At 41.7% G+C, this 21,006-nt stretch overlaps 1 protein-coding gene across 1 annotated transcript; it reads right to left on the bottom strand.

Moving 5' to 3' along the window:
- Positions 1-15,983: 15,983 nt before the first annotated feature.
- LOC147888268 (putative GPI-anchored protein At3g06035) lies at positions 15,984-17,771 on the bottom strand. The gene is made up of 2 exons (XM_087393458.1): positions 17,616-17,771; positions 15,984-16,717 (listed from the first exon to the last, which is right to left on the bottom strand). Exons 1-2 carry the CDS (start codon positions 17,701-17,703, stop codon positions 16,206-16,208), a joined length of 600 nt encoding a protein of 199 aa, XP_087249584.1. The 5' UTR covers positions 17,704-17,771; the 3' UTR covers positions 15,984-16,205.
- Between the last annotated feature and the right edge of the window lie 3,235 nt (positions 17,772-21,006).

Below are 21,006 nucleotides of genomic sequence, written 5' to 3'. Positions count from 1 at the left end.
GAAGCTTTACTTAGTGCACACACTCCATTCTCTATCCTCTTTCTTAGAATTGGCCAAGGCCTAGCATAAGAGCCCACAATCCCGAAAAGATGATATTGCCATTGTTGTGTATTGAATGTTTTATACATATTAGAAAACCTAGATTTACCACTGATATAAGGCATAATATTACGACTAATCAACAATACACCTATTTTTTATCTCATAGGGCACCTATTACCGGTGGTATAAATATACTATCGAGATAGAGGATGTGTGAACAAATTCAGTCACCTATGCACTAAACTAGTTAATAAAATAAAACTTTGAAATCCTATAAATAACAATTTCTTACGTATTTTTTAATTCTACTCATGGTATCCATATCATATTTTCTTAAATGGACATTTATTCTTACATGCTTCATAATCCAAGGATATAGTAACAACACTAGTGGCCTCTTCCAAACAACATTAGTAAAACCGTCACTAGAAGGAGTATTTTTATGTAAACTTTTAGTTGGTGTACCAACATTTAATCAGGTATAGAATCCGATGGGATATCATAGGTCCATTTTGGAACTTTCTCCTCATCCCCTAATGTTTCTAGGATTTTATGATTGGCATCCCCGAATCTTTCTCCTCATATCTCACATCCCCTAATGTTTCTAGGATTTTATGATATGCATAGATGTACACTAACTTCTCAACCCGATCCTCTAGAAGTCTATTTTGTGAAGTACTGTGAATGTACTTGTAATGACTCCAGTTTCGTTCTGAGCCCAAGTTTGAGCATGTCTGAGAAAGAACCCTCATTGCAATCGGGCGTAGAAGCTCACACATGCCACCATTCATCATCCACCATTTCCAAGCAGATGTAGTTTCTACCAATGTTTGAACATCGCTCAATGCAAACAACCCATCCTTGCATCAGCATATAGTGGTCTCCATGGTGCTACCTCGCATAGGGTGTAAGCAAAACTTTTGATGTCATTATGGTGTGCCAAAAACATAGACAAACATGCAAAAAGTAAATATGAAAATAAAAGCCTTGTCCAAAGGAGCACGTGCAAATAGAATATATCAACATAGTGAGAGTGACCCAAGGAGTTGTCAATTGAAAAAGGCTTCTCCTTTAGCCATGTTTAACTCAATATAAACAAGCCCAATGGAAAATCGCAACCTCAATTCTAAACTCCTTGCTTCCCTACCTCAGAATTTCCAAGCGCTTCATTTACCTCATAGATTACCGACGAATGTAAAGCTTAATACAACTTCTATGGAATCAAGCCTGTGACGATAACTATTTTTTCACAATTGTTTGAAAGACACATAAGGCACACAAGAGGAGAGCAAACAAACATTCATTGAGAAAATTTGATAGACGTAAAATTATGCTGCTACCAACCTACACACCCAAAGATGTACAACAGCATGTTTGCTACACAACTGCTAATAATTACTGCGCGCATGCGCGCGCGCGCGAGAGAGAGAGAGAGAGAGAGAGAGAGAGAGAGAGAGAGAGAGTTGAGCATTGATAACATTCTTTATGAGGAGAAAATAACAATTCCAAATTATATTTTTCATTATTGAACCATCTTGTAATGTTAAAACATATATACAAAAGAGGCAATTAGAGAAAAGCCGACTGACCTTTTATGTTTACTTTAATCAAAATACAAGTGATTTATGTGTCCTTTCTTTTAACTTATAAGTTTAAATGACATATAAATAAATCAATCAACATGTTTTCATATGAAAAAAAAGAGTTTTGTTCGATTGATAAATGATTTAAACCTTTTCTTCTTAAATGGAATTCTTCAAAACACTACATAATATGAAAAGGATCCCCAAGTCTCACATAGAGTTAAAATGGACAATTGTGCTAAAAAACTTAATAACACACCATCATATATGGATGAGCTTGTTTTATTGATTTCTTGCATTGCATAGGCACATCATCCCAAGATAAATTGGAGCACTTCATAACCTAAGATAAAGAGTAGGTCCTAGTCACATGGAAATGGGTTGGTTGCATTAAACATTTTAGCCTTAATTGCAATCTACAATCTTGGGCCATGAACGATTGTCTTTAGAAGGTTTCTTTCTCATTAGAATTGTGTTATTTGAATATCCTTATTATTTTTTCGGTTTCTTTCTTCCTTTTTTGTTCATAGAGAGAAACACCCGCACATTCACTCACATACCCTTGTCCCATAAATATCGATACTTGGGCACGGAGCGAGGCTTATTGCACCATTCATCCACCTATAGTTTTTACAATCTATGAGCTTTAACAAGATAGTAGCTTGGAGTTGGTGTGGGCCAATGTCTTGAGTTTTGGTAAGGCTACCTTTGTTGGGGAGAATGTATATTGATTTGGACATTCAATATGTAGTTATGGGTCTTATCAATATCCACACTGGCCTGATTATCAAGTACTAGGAGACAATTCATAGCTTGGAATTGAGATTACATAATAAAAGACTAGTGTGGTAATATCCTTTATGCCGATTGTAACACCTTTTATACCGGCGGTACAAGCCATAATACCGACGGGCTTTTTAATATTATTGTTTATATTTTTCTTTTTATTTATACTAGTAGCATTACTGTGGTATTATGTGTTATGACCAGTGGCATTATGGAATTGACTGATGGTACTTTTGGTCGGCTTTCCTGCCTATATTTTTCAAATAAAAGGCTTGTGAGAGCACCGAGCACTCTGCATCCGTAAGATTGTAATCCATAGCCCCATAGCCCCTACACCCAGCGTGGTGGGGAAAGGTGGACCACAATTGAGTCGTGAGAGAAAGAGGTGCAAGCCAATGAATGCAAAGAAGATAATGTGAGCTAATGAGATTTCGAAGATGTCATTTTTTCTCAATTTTTTGGATTATGGAGATGGTGCAACTTGCCTTTATATTCATGTGAGGTGCCAATGTATTTGGAGGAATTGTATTGATGCATGTCTATGCATTTGGACTTTTTGTTTGATAACCAGATTTCCATTTGATGCCACTTTTATTGTGTTTTGTTTCTTGTTGTTTGCAATAGAAATGGCCCTCATCGAACTAAAAGGTTGCATTCTTACTTGATGCATGATATTACAACATGATGATTTAACACGTTGTGATGCATGATGATGCGACATGATATGATGCATGATGATGCTACGTGAAATTTACAACTTTTAACTCATGATCACAACCAAACATTAAAATACCCCTCTTTTTCAATGCAAGTGGTATACTAAAATTTGGGGACGTGAACGCCTCAAGCCTAGTCCTCAATTATATATATGTCTATGATAGCCGAAGTGAGAGAGGGAGAGAGAGAGGAGTGCACCCGATATAGCTACATGTACACTAAGTGTAATGAACATGAACATGAAGATATACATGTGAACACCTTAACACCCCCTCTTAAATTGCACTAGGTAAGTAGAGGGTGCATATGCAAGACCTATTGAAATGTCAGATGGTAGATTTGAGCTGCTCAACGTGTAGAGCACAAGCTGGCGAGCATTTTTTCCTTTTGGATCACCTCCAAATCGCCCCTAGATCAAAAGTTATGGCTCCCAGAAGGATGGCCACAACTTTGGATCCCAAGAGGGTGATTAAAAGGATGAGGTGGCACTGTGATGATGTGGCAGTGGAAGGTCACACGCTAAATGGAAAGTGTGCCTATGAAGCATCGTGGCTAAGGTGGCACTGTTGACTGTGCAAGCTTAGGTGGCATGTTGACTGGATAGATGATGAGGTGGCCATGCTGACTGGGCACTATAGCAATAGGTGATTGGACCTGCTGATGTGGCAACAACCTTAACCCTAGTCGAACCTAACCATGGTTACACAAATTGGGTGACATGGCACTAATCAGCAAAGAGAAAATCATTCCAACCGAGGAAGATTCCAAGGATGAGGGAATGCATCCGCCAACGTGTCAAACATCCAATGCAACTAATGTCATAAGTTTGGACACTATGAAAGAGATTGCTGCAAGAAGCAGTACAACCAAGGTGGTCAATCCAGTAGCAACGGAGGGAATTTCCATGGCAGAGGAAATCATCGTGGTGGACATTCTAGTCACAGTCATTTTGCAAATGAACATGGGAATATGTTTCTTGCAAACGAGGAAATGCAGAAGAATAATACAGTAGTGTACTTAGACGTGTACTTAGACACTGATTGCAATCCAAAAGAGGATTTCAGCTATCAAGTCAACCAAGCAGAACAGGATGCTTGGTGCATCGACAGCGGTGCATTATCTCATATGACAAATCATTACAAGGACAATGATGTCACTATGGAGTGAACTTTGGATGACAACATGGCAATTGCCTGAGGCAGCTGACGTGGCATAGGTGAATGGACAACTGATGTGGGAGATAGCCTGCCATGTGGCAAGCTATTAACCAAGCCTTGTGTGGGAGAGGTTTTGTGATAAGGCTCCAAGTGTCAAGACCCAGGAATCTATGTAGATTCAGCCTACTCTGATGAAGATTTTGGCATTGTGGGCTAAGCCGAGGAGCCTTATGTTAGGTGTTTGTTGTAGTTCCATCAATGGAGCTATTGTCGCATGGAGGTCAGCTTAGGAATGGGGATGGCAGTTATTGGCGATGGCGTGGAGTAGGGCATTGGAGGTCCGAAGGGAGTCGCCTATGAGTGCATGGGTTTGCTTGTGTTGAAGGCCTGGGAGCATGGTACTCAAGAGACCATATCTCAAGCTCCAGGAAGTGGATTCATGAGCTTTCTGAACCGAAACGGAGATGGAGAAGAGCATGACATTTGAGCATTTTTCTCATGATGGTGAATCCATAATGCCCAACCTTCACCACCCTCACTCTGCAATTGCTTTGTTTTTTTGAAGGCCTTTCTATGCTCCTCTAAAATATCATGTGCCATTCCCCAATCAATGATTCCAACACGACATGCGCCATGTGGAGTAAAATTGAGCAATGTGCATGCAAGTCTATGTGGAAGCATTGGGCTTGATGCAATTATGCAAGTCCAATTTTTGTACAATACTCTAAGCACCTTCATTTCAAGACAGTAGTTCCTCCTTCCTCATCTTCCTTAGCTCACTCCTCTGCCATACCAAACCTTAATGCCAACTTCTTCTCCCAACTCTCAATTCTAAGGTTCTTCTTTTCTGACCATAGGATGTTACTTTTATGCACAACCCATTATGCATCCCCTTGTTTCATATGTGTTGCACTGACATCATTGATAAATGACTATCTTTTAGCACATGTTTGCTCAGACCGTGCATGGACATGGCCAATTCACCATGTTGGCAAGCCCACGGGTTCGGGCATATGCTCTCTATCTCTCTCTTGTGCAAGCTATTTATTTACTCTAGTAACAACTCTTGAAACACCTAGTTAACATGCCTATTTTGTTTTGTTGTTAACTCATGTTTGCACTTACAGCTACTGGAACCTTCCATCTCATAGAAAAATTGTGTGAAATGCCACATGCGTGCAAAAAAAAGAATAAAATACCACTTGCCCCTTCGACAGAGTCCATGGAAATGACCCTAGGAGTGGTCCCATCTAGCTCTTGTTCCTTGTGAGCATAGGGGCCAAGGACTACTCTATAGGCTAGTCCTTAGGATGAGCCTCATGATGGGAGAGGAGAAATTATCTCTAAAATCAAAAGCGGTTGCAAATGAGACAGCTATTAAATTCATGTCATACCCATTATATCATCCATGGGGCAAAATCTAGTATCCTCTAGATTGGTTAATCTAGTGGGGATACCATGTGGTAGCCAATGAATAGGTTTCTAAATACATGTCCAAACCATTCTAAATTCATTTCATGTATGCATATGGTAGTTTATTATCCAATGTGAGAAAACCTATCAGCCACAATGAATATCCAACACCTTCTGCTTCAAAGACCAGTAAGAGCCACATCACCATAGTGTCTCCATCACGATGCCTTTTTACCCCACCCAATTTAAAGATTAGATAGAGCAACAACTCTACAATGGAATCCTTAAACCTAAGACTTCCTCTTCCTCCTAATAGAAAGGAAAGGAATAGTCACAATGAACACATACCCCTTTTGCTTCAAAGACTAGAAAGAGCACAAACACCACAAGGTTTTTATCATGATGTTTTTCTTGCACCAACAAGATGATTATTGGTTAGTGCAACAAGACCACAATGGAAGGCTTGAATTGACAATGTATACTCAATGAATTTCTATTTTCTATCATACTACCAATCTATTCATGACTGGTGAAAACTACACAGCTCCTATCATAAGATGAATTAAGACTTAGGTACAATGGATAATTCATGGTATGGATTGTCTAATATGTAGGGGTTGATGTAATCTAAGTTTGGTTGTATGAATGATCCCAAATGTAGGGTTCACCTCATATAATCTTTCATGAGTCAAATTGTTGCACCAAACATGTGATGCATGTAAAATCGTGAAAGATAGTGGATACATGAATGTTTGATTCATGAATGATTTGATCACATGCAAGTTTATACGTTTCTAATTCTAAGTTACTCAACCCTTAAACCCTAAAAACTACGCAACTCCCATCATATCATGAATAAAGGAGGCTTAGCCGTAATGGTATAGTTCATGATGTGATTTCTCTAACCTTTAGGTTCTTGTGTAATCTAAGTTTGGATGTATTAATTGTCTTCAAATGTAGGCTTCACCTATTATAAAACATTCATACGTCCACTATCTTTCATGACTTTACATGAATTGCATATTTGGTGCAACGATTTGATTCATGAAATATCATATGTAATGATTTGATTCATGAAGAGTTTGATCACATACAATTTTATATGTTTCTACTTCTAAATTCTACCTAAACCCTAAACCCTTAAAAAGATGAACGGAAAAAAATGAAACATCAATTATCATCCATCATGCATGCAATGTTTGAAACAAAGCAATCAATCCTTAAGTTGTCACAATCACATGCATGCAAAAAATTAACATAAACAAAAAATCTCATATTTAAGCATGTCCATACCAAATTAAAATAAAAAGGGTCAACTCAAAATTCATGCATGTCAGATCTGCCAGATCTGCCTCTATCCCTCTGCAACCAACTTGCCTCCCTATGCAGTGGTTTGGGTGAGATAGTGGGTGTTGAGAAAGAAAATTTTATAAATCCTAGATCTAACCCTCAGGTGTCTATCAAAATGGATATAACTGAGGACCTACCCAGCACTCTAGTCATTGTGAATAGAAACAGCAGTATATACAGAGAGCAACCCCTTCTCTACAAGAATCTACCAAATTCTTGCTTCCTTTGTGGATTGGCAAGTCATGCAGTTAAAAATTGCCAATAGAGGAGAGCTAAAGCCAAACACAAGCATCCTCTTGCACCTAATAACACCAAACAGACTAAGAAATGGATCCCCAAGGTCCCTGTTACTCTTGAAAAGTCCCTTCCTCAGAACGAAGGTCCTGCCAAGCCCAAACCCTCTCTGGACAAAGGTAAAGGGAAAGGGAAAATAGATGACTCTCTAGTGTTGAACAACACCTTTAATGCCTTGGCTGATAGTGAGACGGAAGAATAGATTTAAAAAAAAATCAAAATATGGATTTGGATGCTCAATTAGAGCCAGGTTGGTCAAAAGACTTTGAAGAGGACATGAGTATGACAAAGTGCGGATCGTACTGGCCTAGTCTATCACTTAATGAGCATAAAGATCACGGAGGATCAAACCAAATACGGAAAGCCATGGGCAGAGAGATAGGAAGTATGAAACACTCAATCTATTCCAAATGTGCTATATCAACAATACATGATAGGCCTCTTATATAGAGAGTGCCCTTTGAATAGTCAACATTTGTGGGATCCTCTAGTCTACATCTCTCCTTGTGGATATCCTCAATCCACATCCTCACATCATGTAGTCCACATCCTAGGGTGGCTACTTTAATTCTTTCCTATACCATACCTTAGCCTTTAATCTATGTGCATATGGCACCGTATCTCAACACCTCCCCTTGGTGCCATGATCCGTTGGCTACCGCAAGGTGGTCAGATGTGAATTTACATTCCATCACCTCCCCTTAGTGCATGCATTGCTACTTAAGGTGGTTAAGTGTGGCTTTTACATGTCAATACCTCCCCTAGATGCTTTCATAGCTACTCTCAGGTGGTCAGGCTTGTTTTACAAACCTGTGGGTTGAAGGTGGCAAGGTTGTCGCTTCTCAATGCTTGACGTCGATGGCATTATTTTCTTTGCTTGATGTAGCTTGATGCGTGATGCTTTGTTCTACCATGTGCCTTGATTCTTTATGTGTGGATGCCATGTTCTGAGCTATGGTCATCTCATGCACTTGTGCTTTTGGCATGCTTTTTGCATTCATGCATCGCTTTTCCATTTGTTGCAAAGGTCATACCATGAGCTTCGTTTTGCTTCAATAGTAGTGTCTAATTGCATACAATGATTCTGATCTAACAAGTGCGTAGAGCTCAAAAAGGCAATCACTTTTCCTTTTTGGAGCGTGTCCAAATTCCTCCTGGATTGCAAGTTACGGCTTGTCAAATTTTGATTAAAAAAAGGGGCTTTTGATGATGTGGCATATGGATTCACATGTTGCTTGCAAACTGTGCATGGCAAGGGGTTACTATGCTGAGGTGGCCGTGTGCCATGTGGCAATCTTTGAACCCAAACATGTTAACCCAAGGTTACATTTACTTTACCATGGTCCACCTAAACTGAACATAACTATAAACTTAACCAAAGTTGAACTTAACCACACATAACCACACACACCCAACCTTATCTGCCACATGTCCTATCAATGGATTGCCATGTGGCCTAAGGTTCATCCTTAGAAAACAAAAAGAAAGACTTTGCAGGCTGCTACAGAGGCGCGATGACGACGAGAGGAGCATGAAGAGCGACAACAAAGTGGAAGGTTCGTGTGTAAGGAGCTGCAGAAGTCAGAGGTGTCAGGAGTGGGGGGCCATCACTGCTCATTGATGGAAGACTTGGTCTGGCTGTAGGTCACTCTAGAGAGGCACTGCCTTGCAGGAACAGCGTTGAAGGATGCGGGAGACTGGAGACTAGAGTCTAGGAGCGTTGTTAGAGAAGGCGAGGCTGGGTTTTTGTTTGTAGGTCATTGTGTAGGAGGCGCTGGAGTTGTTGGCAACTATGGAGCTGCGGCAAGCAAGGCAGGCTTGCAGGCCATTTGGAGGCATTTATGGTGGTCGTGGGCGTTGGCTAGTCCTGGGAGGCCGTTGCATGGTGCTTTGGAGCTTAGGCTAGCAGAGCGGAGCCACTATCTGGCCTTTGTGAGCTGCTGGGACAATGGAGAGGCTTATGGAGCCTTGGAGATGGCGCTGTTGCTGTAATGTTCTATTGCTGGTTGTAGATGCGAGTAGGAGGCAGCCTTGGAGAGCCACTGTAGACTAGTGGAGGTCATGACCAGTGGGTTGTAGGACTTCGTAGTTATCAGTGAAGCGAGCTGTAGCATAGAATTTGGAAGTGCCTTGTTGCGAGCTAGAGGGAGCTCTATTGCAAGAAATCAGTAGTGCAGGGGTGCAAGAGAAATACAATAGCGGTGCACAGATAGAAGGCATCGTTGGGCTGATAGCTTAAGAGATTTACATAGAAGTAGAGACAGTTGATGGAGTGCCGCCTCAGCCAAGAAGCTTAGTAAGAAGCTTTGCATGAGCACTTACTAAAGGATATAGTGGAGGTCTTTACCTCAAAATTCTCTGCAGCAATAAAGAGAGTTCTCTCTCTCTCTCTCTCTCTCTCTCTCTCTCTCTCTCTCTCTCTCTCAAAATGTAGTATGTCGCTCTCCGAATGGTTTTCTCTTACACATAATACTCTCTCAAAGAAGTCTAGGCTCTCAATAATCTCTCACAAGGAGATCTGTCACAAATGTTGAAATGAACGAAAAGAATAGACGGAATTCTTTCGATTGAATGAACAGCATTCACTCTCACAAGGATGGAATTTCTCTCACCTAAAACTAAAACTAACCTAGGAGAAAACATGTGCTCCTAAGGCAAACCTACAACTAATCTAGGAGACTAGACCTAAGCTCTGATACCATGACAAAGTGTGGATCGTACTAGCCTAATCTATCACTTAATGAGCATAAAGATCACGGAGGATCAAACCAAATACAGAAAGCCATGGGGAGAGAGACAGGAAGTATGAAACACTCAATCTATTCCAAATGTGCTATATCAACAATACATGATAGGCCTCTTATATAGAGAGAGTTCCCTTTGAATAGTCAACATCTGTGGGATCCTCTAGTCCACTTCTCTCCTTGTGGATATCCTCAATCCACATCCTCACATCATGTAGTCCACATCCTAGGGTGGCTACTTTGATTCTTTCCTATACCATACCTTAGCCTTTAATCTATGTGCACATGGCACCATATCTCAACACAGTAGAGATGATGAGATGACCTCTTCCAGATGAGGAAGACTTAGACAATGACCAAGACATTGTCAGAGCTGTTGAAAAGGATATTCTGGTACAACGAAAGACCTTTACAAGATGCACACAACCTGTCTTTCCACTTTCATATAAGTAGAGAACCATTCCCTATGGGGAGTACCATGGAATGAAGCACCAGAATCCAAAATCCAATCCTGGGAATATGCATCATCTAAAGTGGTAAGCAAATCTGCAGGTAGACTAGACATGAAGAGAATGTCATTGTCACTATTATCAGTGATTGCATTAATTTCCTCAATCTTCATTTTTCCTTTGTTCTCCCTGGGACTCTTTTCCTTCTTATTTGCACCCTAATCTGCATTCTTTTTCTTATCCTTTTTCTCTCTTTTTAGCTTGTAGCAATCCTTTTTCATGTGGCCCTTCTTGCCACATTGGTAACACTCAATGTTTCGTGCCCTAGATTTGCTACGAGACTTCCCTCTTTCTTGGGACTTCCCCTTGAACTGTGATCTGCTACCCTTTGCACATTTAAGGCTACATCCTACTTGTATCCATTTGTAGACTCCCGTCTAATCTCCTTGGTCGACAAGCTACCCACAACATCATCAAAATTTAGTACTACACAAAGTGTAGAGTTACTGTGATAGTTGTACGAAAGGTATCCCATAAGGATGGCAATGAACATAAGAGGAATATTGCCTTAGTCTCCGCATTGAAATTCATCTTTTGAACCTGAAGCTGGGTGAAAACAATATTGAATTCATTCAAGTGAGAAGCAATGGAGACCCATTCCTTCTTCAATTGCAGCGCTCAGACAACCTCTTCATGAGGTAAACTTTATCAGAGATAATTTCCTTCTCATGAGGTTAACTTTATTAGAGATAGTTTCCTTCTCATAAGTGGAACATAATTTCTTCCACAAATCTTCTATAGTCTTCTCATCTACAACTGTGAAATAAACTGACTCTGCAAGATGAAGTCTAACAATAGACTTTGCTAATGCATCCAACTCATTCCAATCATCCTTAGACATATCTGCAAGCTTAGCTTCAATCCCTGCCAAGGGTTTAATCTACTTATTTTGATAAGCACATCCCTTATCTGTTCTTTCCACAAATAAAAGTTTGTCCCATCAAACTTTTTAATGCTGAAAAACTCCTTTTCAGACATGGAAGAGGATGCCATGATGCAAATAAAGCAAAATCCCAAATGCTAGTACCTCCAAGAGAGAAATCACACCAAATACCAAGTGCACTTAAATATGTCTTCCTTAATGGAGGATAATGTCACCAAAACTCAAGGCTCAAAGCATCAACGTGCATCTGACTCATATGCATATACTATGCATCCATGTGAGCACATCTGGCACAAAGGAAAATGTCAACCAACAATGACAAAACAACAGCAAACCCAATTCTAATAAGAGTCAAATGCTTAAGCATAAACAACATCCAAAGGTATATGCATTAATAATGTCTCATCCAAGAGAGCATAGCGCTATGAGTGCATCACCTACAATGTGTCAAAGCTGTCCCTCAGCATAAAATAGCATCTACGTGCTAAACGCCCATCAATAAAGCATCCCATAAGGCAATTTGGGCCTATTAGCACATCCAACAAGGATCACAATGCATCCAAATGGCATGTAAAGCATCCACTACAACCCAATACAAACCATAAATGAGCGCACACTGCTCAGACTACAACCAAAGTGATCTGCATAAGGTATGTCCCAAAAATCATGGCCCCATGGCAATGACTGCTACTGAAAATAGGACTTGAGATGCCTCAAAACATGGATGTCACTACATAATCGGACTTAGCAAGAAAAGCTACAAATATCTCTCTTCTGCTGGAAGTCTAAAATCCAAACGGATGAATGGGAAACGGGAAGTCAACCCTTGCAATTGACCTATAATAAAAAAATCAAAGATTTGGACCTTTGAATGGATTTTTGACAGAGAAACAGACGACTCAGCATCTGAGAGAGACGGAACTTCTTCAAATCTCCACGGAATCATGCAAGATCTAATAGGTAGGGGTTTTTGGGTGTATGGAATGCAATGGAACAGACGGTTTTGGAAACCGTGGTCCCAATCACCGAGTCCAACACATGGACCAAAAAACGTTTTTGCAAATAGACCTATTTGTAAACACAATCGGAGTTCAAATGATGAGAAACGCATAAGTTTTAGGACCTCTTGAGTCCACCAGAACTGACAGATCTGCGAATGGTTGCTTCAAACTTGAGTTCTAACACCCTGATAGAAAAATGTTGAAGTAGAGGCAGTGAGTCAAAAATCCAATGAAATGATCCCAAATTCAAGAATGAGGGGTTTTCAAACTCCCGAAGTGAATGGACACCAAAAGTAGGCAATGGTTACCTCTACAAATCATTATGGACTCTCAATCAATTGTCAAAAGGAACAAGGGAATCATTCTTTTTTTCCTCCAAAACCACTCAGAGAACTTTCCAAAGGTTTCTGCAAGTTCTTTGCACACTAGGATGCAAGTAAAGTCACCCAACAGAGGTTCTTCTTCCTCCCACAGAGCTGCAGTAGCAGCAGCAGACTTCAGGCTCTAGGTTCACACCTGGGCTCAGCTAGAACACCCGCGTTCTTGAGAGATCCCAACAACGGAAGCGGAATGGAAAAAGGAAGAGAGAGCCACACAAGGCTTGGTGGGTGCAAAACACCCTAATCTTCTTTGTCATTTATTTATATATGTGTTTGAGTATTGTACATAACTGGGGTTAAGGCACAATGGCCTTTAACCCCCACACTCACATCTTCCTTGTTGATCTCTTGTTGAAACCTTTGCAAGAATGCTTCAGACATTGCATACCAATCATGGAAATACTCAATCAAGAACTGATTGAACCACCTTTGAGAATTTTTGGTTAAGGTACATGGAAAATAATCCATATACTCTTCATAGATGTTGCACCATTGATGTGACAGACACATAGAAAACTCTACAAGTGACTGTAGGGGTCTTCATCATCTTTGCCTTTGAAATTTTGAAACTTCACTTTGCTGTTGGACCTCAACTTAAACTTTTTTGCTCCAAACCCGAGTGAACAATCCTTCCACTTAGAAGGGCCAAGTCACTAGCCTTCCACCTGTCATAACCTCCTTCATGGGTGTGAGGTCGTTGTATGGTGTGGGTTATGCACATGCAACCATCCCATGAATGAGTGCCCCTGTCTTAGTGTGCGGCCGGCATTCTCTTGTTCCCATTGTGCCAGATGGGGATCATGAAACCTCCCAATTCTGATACACTAAGGTGAACCCCCAGCCGATATATCAACAAAGACAACCTTTGACCCTGTCCGCATTGCCAAACTAGTATAATCAAGGTCAACTAGCCATACAGGGAGCCCTCCCAACCAATCAAGGGCCATCTAGGGCTCAAAACCTCCCATTGCCACCACCCATCTTAGGTCCTTAGCCCCCACCACCTCGGATCACCTCCATGAACTAGGTTATTATTGAGGAACCCCCTAGTGAACAGGAGGAAACAGACTATGCTCCCTTAGTAAGTGACCAAGGGTTGGCAAGGTCTAGCATTGATCAGGTTTGTTCAAATGATGTGGAAGTAGATATAGTGGTTGTATCCTCATCGAAACCACTCTAGATGAGACCTTTATCCAACCGTTGCCCACTTCAATCGCACTCGAATAGAATTTGTCCTTAGAATAGGCCAAAGCTACTTAATCCCTATGAGCCTATTTTCTAAGTTCCTTGCTCATGGCCCTAGCCTAGGCCCTAGCGATCACATTCGATGATACCAAAGAGATCTGGCCCCTCTTGATATTCAGTAGGTTAATGCTTCTCTTAGGATCTGGGGTCGCTCTTGGGGCTTTCCTCATTTGGTAGTCCTTGAAGAGGTCTTCCACCCCACAAACCGAGCACAATGAAGAATTTATGTTGGAAGGGGATGCTAAGGATAACGGTTGGTCCCCTTATAGGGAAGCACCTTAGGAAGTGAGGCCTTTAATACTTAAATCAAGATACCAACTGGTTAGCCGGTGCTTTGTAAGGGCACTCACTGGCTTGGTGTGGCCCTTGGCATGTGTAATATTGTATCACCGATCTTCGTGTCAAGGTGTTCATGTCTTGGGCTCTTTGAGGGGCCGAATCTATCTAGTACACCAGAATGTACTATTCATCTTGTAAGATGTAGTGACTTATTTGGCCAATTTAGTATGGGCATGGGAAGCAAGCAAGACAAGCTTAGAGATGCATTTATCACCCAATTTTTTGAACTTAGTTATGGTAGAAAGGTCTATACTCTTTGGTTTGTGTGAGCATGCACTTGCATGCATTGTACTACTCTTCTATACGTGACTTGCATATGTGCTATCACAGGTATTTGGGGTACTACAATTCAATAACTTGAACGAAAAATTTACACAATACCAATGCTTGAGCTAAAGAGGCATCCGAGTTAGTCGAGACCCTATGAGACCATATTACTACACGTACAATTAGGCGGAGGAGATCGTAAAAGAATGCATGCCTTCATGGTCATATCTTGATCCATGAGGGAGGTGAGGTGTCTGTCTAAGTAACTGGTCCACATGTCAACGTTGTCCTCTCCAACGAGTGCCCCTTCCTTGAAGTTCACTTTGAGAGCGTGCTTTGTGTCCTACTAGACCATCTCCAAATATGAAATGACATAACTAATAAGCACACCAACAACAATAAATGGTTCACACATCGACCACATTTGGACAAACTCCATCAAATTAGTCAACATCATAGGTACAAACTACACTCATTGGTCAAACCATTGGCTCACATGCATAGCAACACATATTTAGCACGCCCCAACTATCATTCCAACACGACAAGCCACATGAATGTCATTCATCTTGTTGTTATAAAGCAATCCTCGTTAACAACGCTATTGCATGTCCTAACCAATGTGACCTATGAGAACTTAGCATATGAGGGCCTTAGTCATCAAAACAAAGCAAAACTAGAACATGGATCTCTAAACGCAAAGCATCATGCAAAAAATGGACTTTCAAACTACGAGAATGTTTTGTGTGATCATGTTGTTAAACCACTAAGGGACTTATGTCATGGAGGGAAAAAAGGAGGGAAATAATGATGACTATTTTGGATCCAAAGAAAAATGAGACATGTTATAAAGGAAATATCACATCGATGGTTCTCATAAGTGCGGGAAATATCACCTTGAGGTCTATTGAGGTCTAGAGCATGGAGTGCTATTTCCCATGGTCCCACCTTATTTCCCCCGTATTTTCCCTCTATTTCGCCTTGTGCAAATGCACAGCATAACAAAAATAGCTATTTCTCATGTATTTCCCTTCCATGACATAAGGCCCTAAGGATACATGAAAGATGCACTCATTCAAAGTTCAAACCAAGCTATTTCCCTTCCATGACATAAGGTCCTAAGGATACGTCTCAGAATGACTCTACATGAAAGATGCACTCATTCAAAGTTCAAACCAAGCTATTTCCCTTCCATGACATAAGGCCCTAAGGATACATGAATGATGCACGCATTGAAAGTTCAAACCAGTGACCGCAACGCACGACTAGAAACTTGATTTAAAGAGTCAATTATGGAACGCTGTGGGTATGTCATAGACAAATGACGTCTCAGAATGACTCTTGAGAATGTTCTTGTGGCCGTGAAGCAAATAGAAACAATGAATACTGCGGCACTCCGTGAGAAGAAGACCGGCATAATACAGTCATTATCGAAAAAAAATATCTGTGGGTGCAACGAAAACATACACAAGCAACACCATGCCTCTCGAGCGCATCACCATGTGGGCGCAAATAAAGACCCCAAGATGAAACAGAGGAGCACGATCAGCGACGCAGGCGATGAGGAAGCTCCACTGGTTTGCATGTAATCTCCCGTAGAAGAATTAGTTCCCAGAACCAGCACAAACCACCCATTGCCAGAGGCAGCTCCAGCCGATGTATACGTGGTCTCGTTGATGTATATACCACCAGAGGACTGGGTGTAATTCATCGCTGCTATAATTGCTCCATTGGAGGGGGCACCTGGAACACAGTCTGGAAGAATCTGTCCATCCTTAGCACTGTCTAAGGGTATGTTGCACTTGCTGAGCCAATCTGGAAAATTTGGATAGTTTGGTTCCTGCCCGGGAACTGTATCAAGCCCTGTCGAGTTAGTGCAAGCCGTGTTTTCATACTCTGTCAGTACCTGTCCCGCCAAGCACGTTGCACCCGGATTGTTGGCCAGAGCTGGAATGCCGACCGAATGAATCCTGTACTGATTAATGGCATTCAGCAGCTGTGTAGTGTCTGCCAAAAAAGCCCACAACGTTAGGTTTGATACCTCAAGCGGACTGGGGCCGAAGTATCTACAAACATAGAACTCGGGAGGGTGGAAGTTGAAAGAAGAGACCACCATGCAACCCACTGTCAACGGCAGAGGAGCAATGCTAGACTCCCAACAGACTAGATTAATTCTCGGCTAGATTAACTTTGCAGCCCTGCGCTCCAAGGCTCCTACGAGTGTGCTGATCTTCTCATGGTTGGGCAGGACGGAACTACCGTGATTCATCGAATTTCTCTCCATTCCTAAGCATGCAGGTGGAACACATCTGTTCTTAGTGAGCTAGTTAAGGGACTAGCAGTTAAACCACAACAGGAAGAACGAATGAGTGCAATTCTGTAAGAATGGGCTTCGATCTGGGAACATACCGTCTTTGAAGACCCAGTAAACTCCTACATCCTAAAAATGCCTGTGGATCTGGCATTTCCACACCATATCCAAGCTACAGCAGTGCAACAGGGGCGGGTTAAGTGGCTCTACACTCTAGCAGTTCAGGAGACCCACATTCAAGCTAATCTGAACTTCGTACAATGGGATTCGGCATGGCTTCTGTCAGATCTGTCGATTCCCCTCGCATTTGTGATCAGAGACAACTACACTAGGATTAGTCGTCATTTGCATCTATCACCGAAGAAGATGCGCTTCCCAGCATGGCTTGCGTGAGAAGTGACAAAGAAGATGGGTAAGTCTCCAACATACTTCTAATAATCAAGAATCTTCTAAACATGGAAAATTGGCGGAAAAGCTTGCACTCGACGGACGAAGAATGCGAGTCCAACAAGAAGAATGGGCGCAAGAAAGAATGTAAGGACGACGAGCTCACAAAGGAGAGACGAGGTGAGAAAAGGTGAGCAAACAACTGACCGTCCTGTGCGATGGAGACGAGGAAGTGGGAAGAAAGCAGCAGCAGCAGCAACAAGGGAAGGGGAAGGAGAAGGGGAAGGGAGGACATGGCGCCCGGAACTTGGAAGACCTGCTTCGCAAGACAAAAGAGAGTATCAAGCTTGAAGCTGCTCTTAGATCATGTCGGTTAACCCTCGATGCCACCATGGTAAGATTAGATCCTCCCCATAAGGTTCGCTACGCTGTTGCAAAAGTTAACTTGAGGATGGGTTAAACCGGGTTACCATGAGGGCACTATGTGAAAGTTCGTCAATCGAACGGTCCAAATTCAATATGGGCCGACCTCGACACTTTATGACCAGCTGAATCACCAACACCATGTGGCCTATGCTGAAGTGAGCAGAGGGCCCATCAGATTTGAAGTGCCAAAAGGGACCCCGTGTGTATGGGAGGACCTTTGTGTTTACATGTGCTTCTAGCCATAGTGACAACGAGGCACCTCTTAGCCTTCATTATTTTCTTTACACATTGATACACACAAGCTATGGTGCTACTTTGGAGTTTGCTTGAGGGCCTTAATCTTACATATTTTGGCTTTAGCTTGAATGATTCATACATTTAGAGCCACTTGGAGCAAAGGGTTGGCTTTGTTAGCACTTCCTCCATAAACGAGTACTATGGGGCGACTTGAATGACAATTTTGAGGATTTTCATGTTTTTCACTGTCTTTCTATTTCTAGTGAACCTCTTTACTATAAGGGAGACTTGGATGTTGACTTGGGATTCTCCACATGTTTTTTGGGTTTTTTTAATAAATCAAACTCCTTTTAGTTGAACTCTCTCTCTCTCTCCCCCCCCTCCCCCCATTTGTCCATATGAAACAAAGAGGGAGTGCCCCCGAGCATTCATGCTTTCTTGCTTTCTTTAGTTGAGCAAACATTGTTTTTCTTAGAATACAAGCTACCTCCACATGCCTTTGTTTATGTGTGAAGAAAGGTTTTTTCACTTATTTGTAGCATGTATGGATGGAAGGGAGCTCTCAAGGCCCCGGCTTATGGATGGGATAGTTGTGGGCTCCCCTCCTTTTCACCCAAGAGGCTAGTTGCTAGTCCTTTTCAAAACAAATATATAAATATTATTGTATGGATTTTGAATTGGTTATTTAATTTATATAATCACAAGGTTGGTGGCTTGTTAGTGCCATTATACTTTTTACACATCCTTGGGGCCTTATGGAGTACATATCATCCTTGTTAGTGCCATTATATTTTTCACACATCCTTGGGGCCTTATGGAGTACATATCATCCTTGTATGGTGGTTTTGATGACTTCCAATGTCGCGAGGGGGGGGGAGGGTATCCATAGCCCTAACACGAGGTGCCTGCCTTGCCCTATAGATGTATTGCTTATGAGTTACAATATCATTGATTGGTTACAATGACGCCCCCACCAACCCCACACATATATGTGTAAATAAATAGATAGATAGATAGATATAGAGAGAAGATATTTTCAAGCTTAAGTTGGGGGAGAGGGAGGAATTCTCTTCTTAGTCATTCCTTGCCTTGAAATGGTCACTAGAACATACATTCCATGATCTTGGATGCATCTTTTTATGGCCTAGTGGGGTAGACTTGGGGGAGAAGGGCCACATCTCTTGGAGTCACTCCTTGCCTCAAAATGGTCACTAAAACATATGTGGTTGTCCCATTAACCATGGGTCTTGACCTAGGTTCACAAAATCTTGTCTTTAAGTTGTGTTGAAAGAAGTAAGGAAACTCTTGAAGAAGGTGGTTATGTTGTCTTACTCCAAATGCCCAACTATATGGCCTCGCGATCAACTTTTGGCACTCATTTCATGCAAAAGTTGCTCACAATAAGCTCTCAGGATAGTCACTTGCACATTCTCTTACATGGCTCTTACATTCTAGAATTGGGGCCATGATTCTTTGCCTCAACACTCACCATACTTCCTTTTGGTTGATGATCATTTTGACTTGGAACCATGTATCAACATAGTAACGGGTTGCTACAACATGGAGTACATGCATATGAAGGACCTAATCACTAATGAATACTATAAAGTAGAAGAGTAAACATGATCAAATATAAGAATTGCCAAGTTCTATTACCAGGAAGGGATATTGGCCTGATATATTACAAGTAGCCAAGCTATATGAAAGTGTGCAACCTCTCGTATTATGTGTGAAAGCCTGACTCTTTCAGGTGCAATAACATGCAGAGTACAACACACTCAAAAACACTCTCTAGGGACTCTTTTCTTGTCCAATATAATCATCAAAGCCTTTTCCATTTTCTTGTCTATTGTGTTGCCTCCCCCCTTTCTCATTGAGCATCGTCTCTTTGTCTTCATGTGAGCTCTTATATTTTATCCCCCTCTTGAGTGGCACTTTTCCCTCATATGGATTTGCTTGTGTATTGGGTTCCTCCGCCACGTTAGTCATGATCAGTCATCCTTGTACTCTTCTATGCACCACTTCCTGTTCACGCCACTTCTTGCACACTTCTTTCATGCACCACTCCTTGCATGCGCCAATTCATGCACCACTTACCTATCACCTCAACCACATTTAAGCGTCACTTGCCTATCAACTCAACCACATCTTTTCCCATGTGCAAGTTTCTTACATGTGAGTACCAACGGTTAACACTCACCTGCCAGTGGACTTTAAATTAGATTGAGTCCTTTTGGTCTAAATCTCGAAGGCATCTTAGGGTTTTGAAAGGTACCAAATAGGAAGCAAAACTTGGGGGCCTAGAACTGTGCCCATAGATTGGTCATCATGGTGGCATCGAGTTACACATCATTCTCAACTTCTTGACTGGCAAGGAGGAAAAAGGGATGGTCCGAGTTGGTTTTTGGAGTCCCTTGGTCCAAGTCCATCTCATAAGTGGCATTGAGGGGACCTTCATGTGGTGCATTAGCAATCTTTCATGAGTTAGGATGGCTTGGAGCTTCATGCAAGAGAGCACGATGGCTTTTGGAATCAAAATATTTAAGGGTAAGGGGAGGGGCTCTGCCCTGTGAGCTGGTGGGGCCTCTATGGGGTAAGTGTTGGCAGACTTCTAGTGGTTGGGCTGATGGCAGGGAGAGTTGTGTGCACGTTCCTGTATAGCTGGGGCTACTACTTGAGGAGACTCAAAGTCAGTGTCCAATAGGATTATTGTATCCGTCGACCCATATGCTACCAAAGCCAAGAGGGTGTAGGATACCTACTATTTAGAGCTAGTGGAGGTGTGGATCATCTTCTCTATGGTTGCTTAGTGAGTGGAAGTGACTAGCATAGACGTTTTGGACCAATGGCCTTGTGAAACAATTTATTCCTCTGGGTCTTTCAAGTCTCAACATTGAGGGATCTTTGAAGGGCGCTTGTCTAGGAGGAAGAATGG

This window comes from Dipteris shenzhenensis, chromosome 22 (genome assembly GCF_047967505.1).
Source record: "Dipteris shenzhenensis isolate YYH24624 ecotype China chromosome 22, Dip_SZ_1.0, whole genome shotgun sequence".
NCBI lineage: Eukaryota > Viridiplantae > Streptophyta > Polypodiopsida > Gleicheniales > Dipteridaceae > Dipteris > Dipteris shenzhenensis.
The sequence above is the reverse complement of the archived record's forward strand: the minus strand, read 5'-3'. Positions and strand labels throughout refer to the sequence as shown.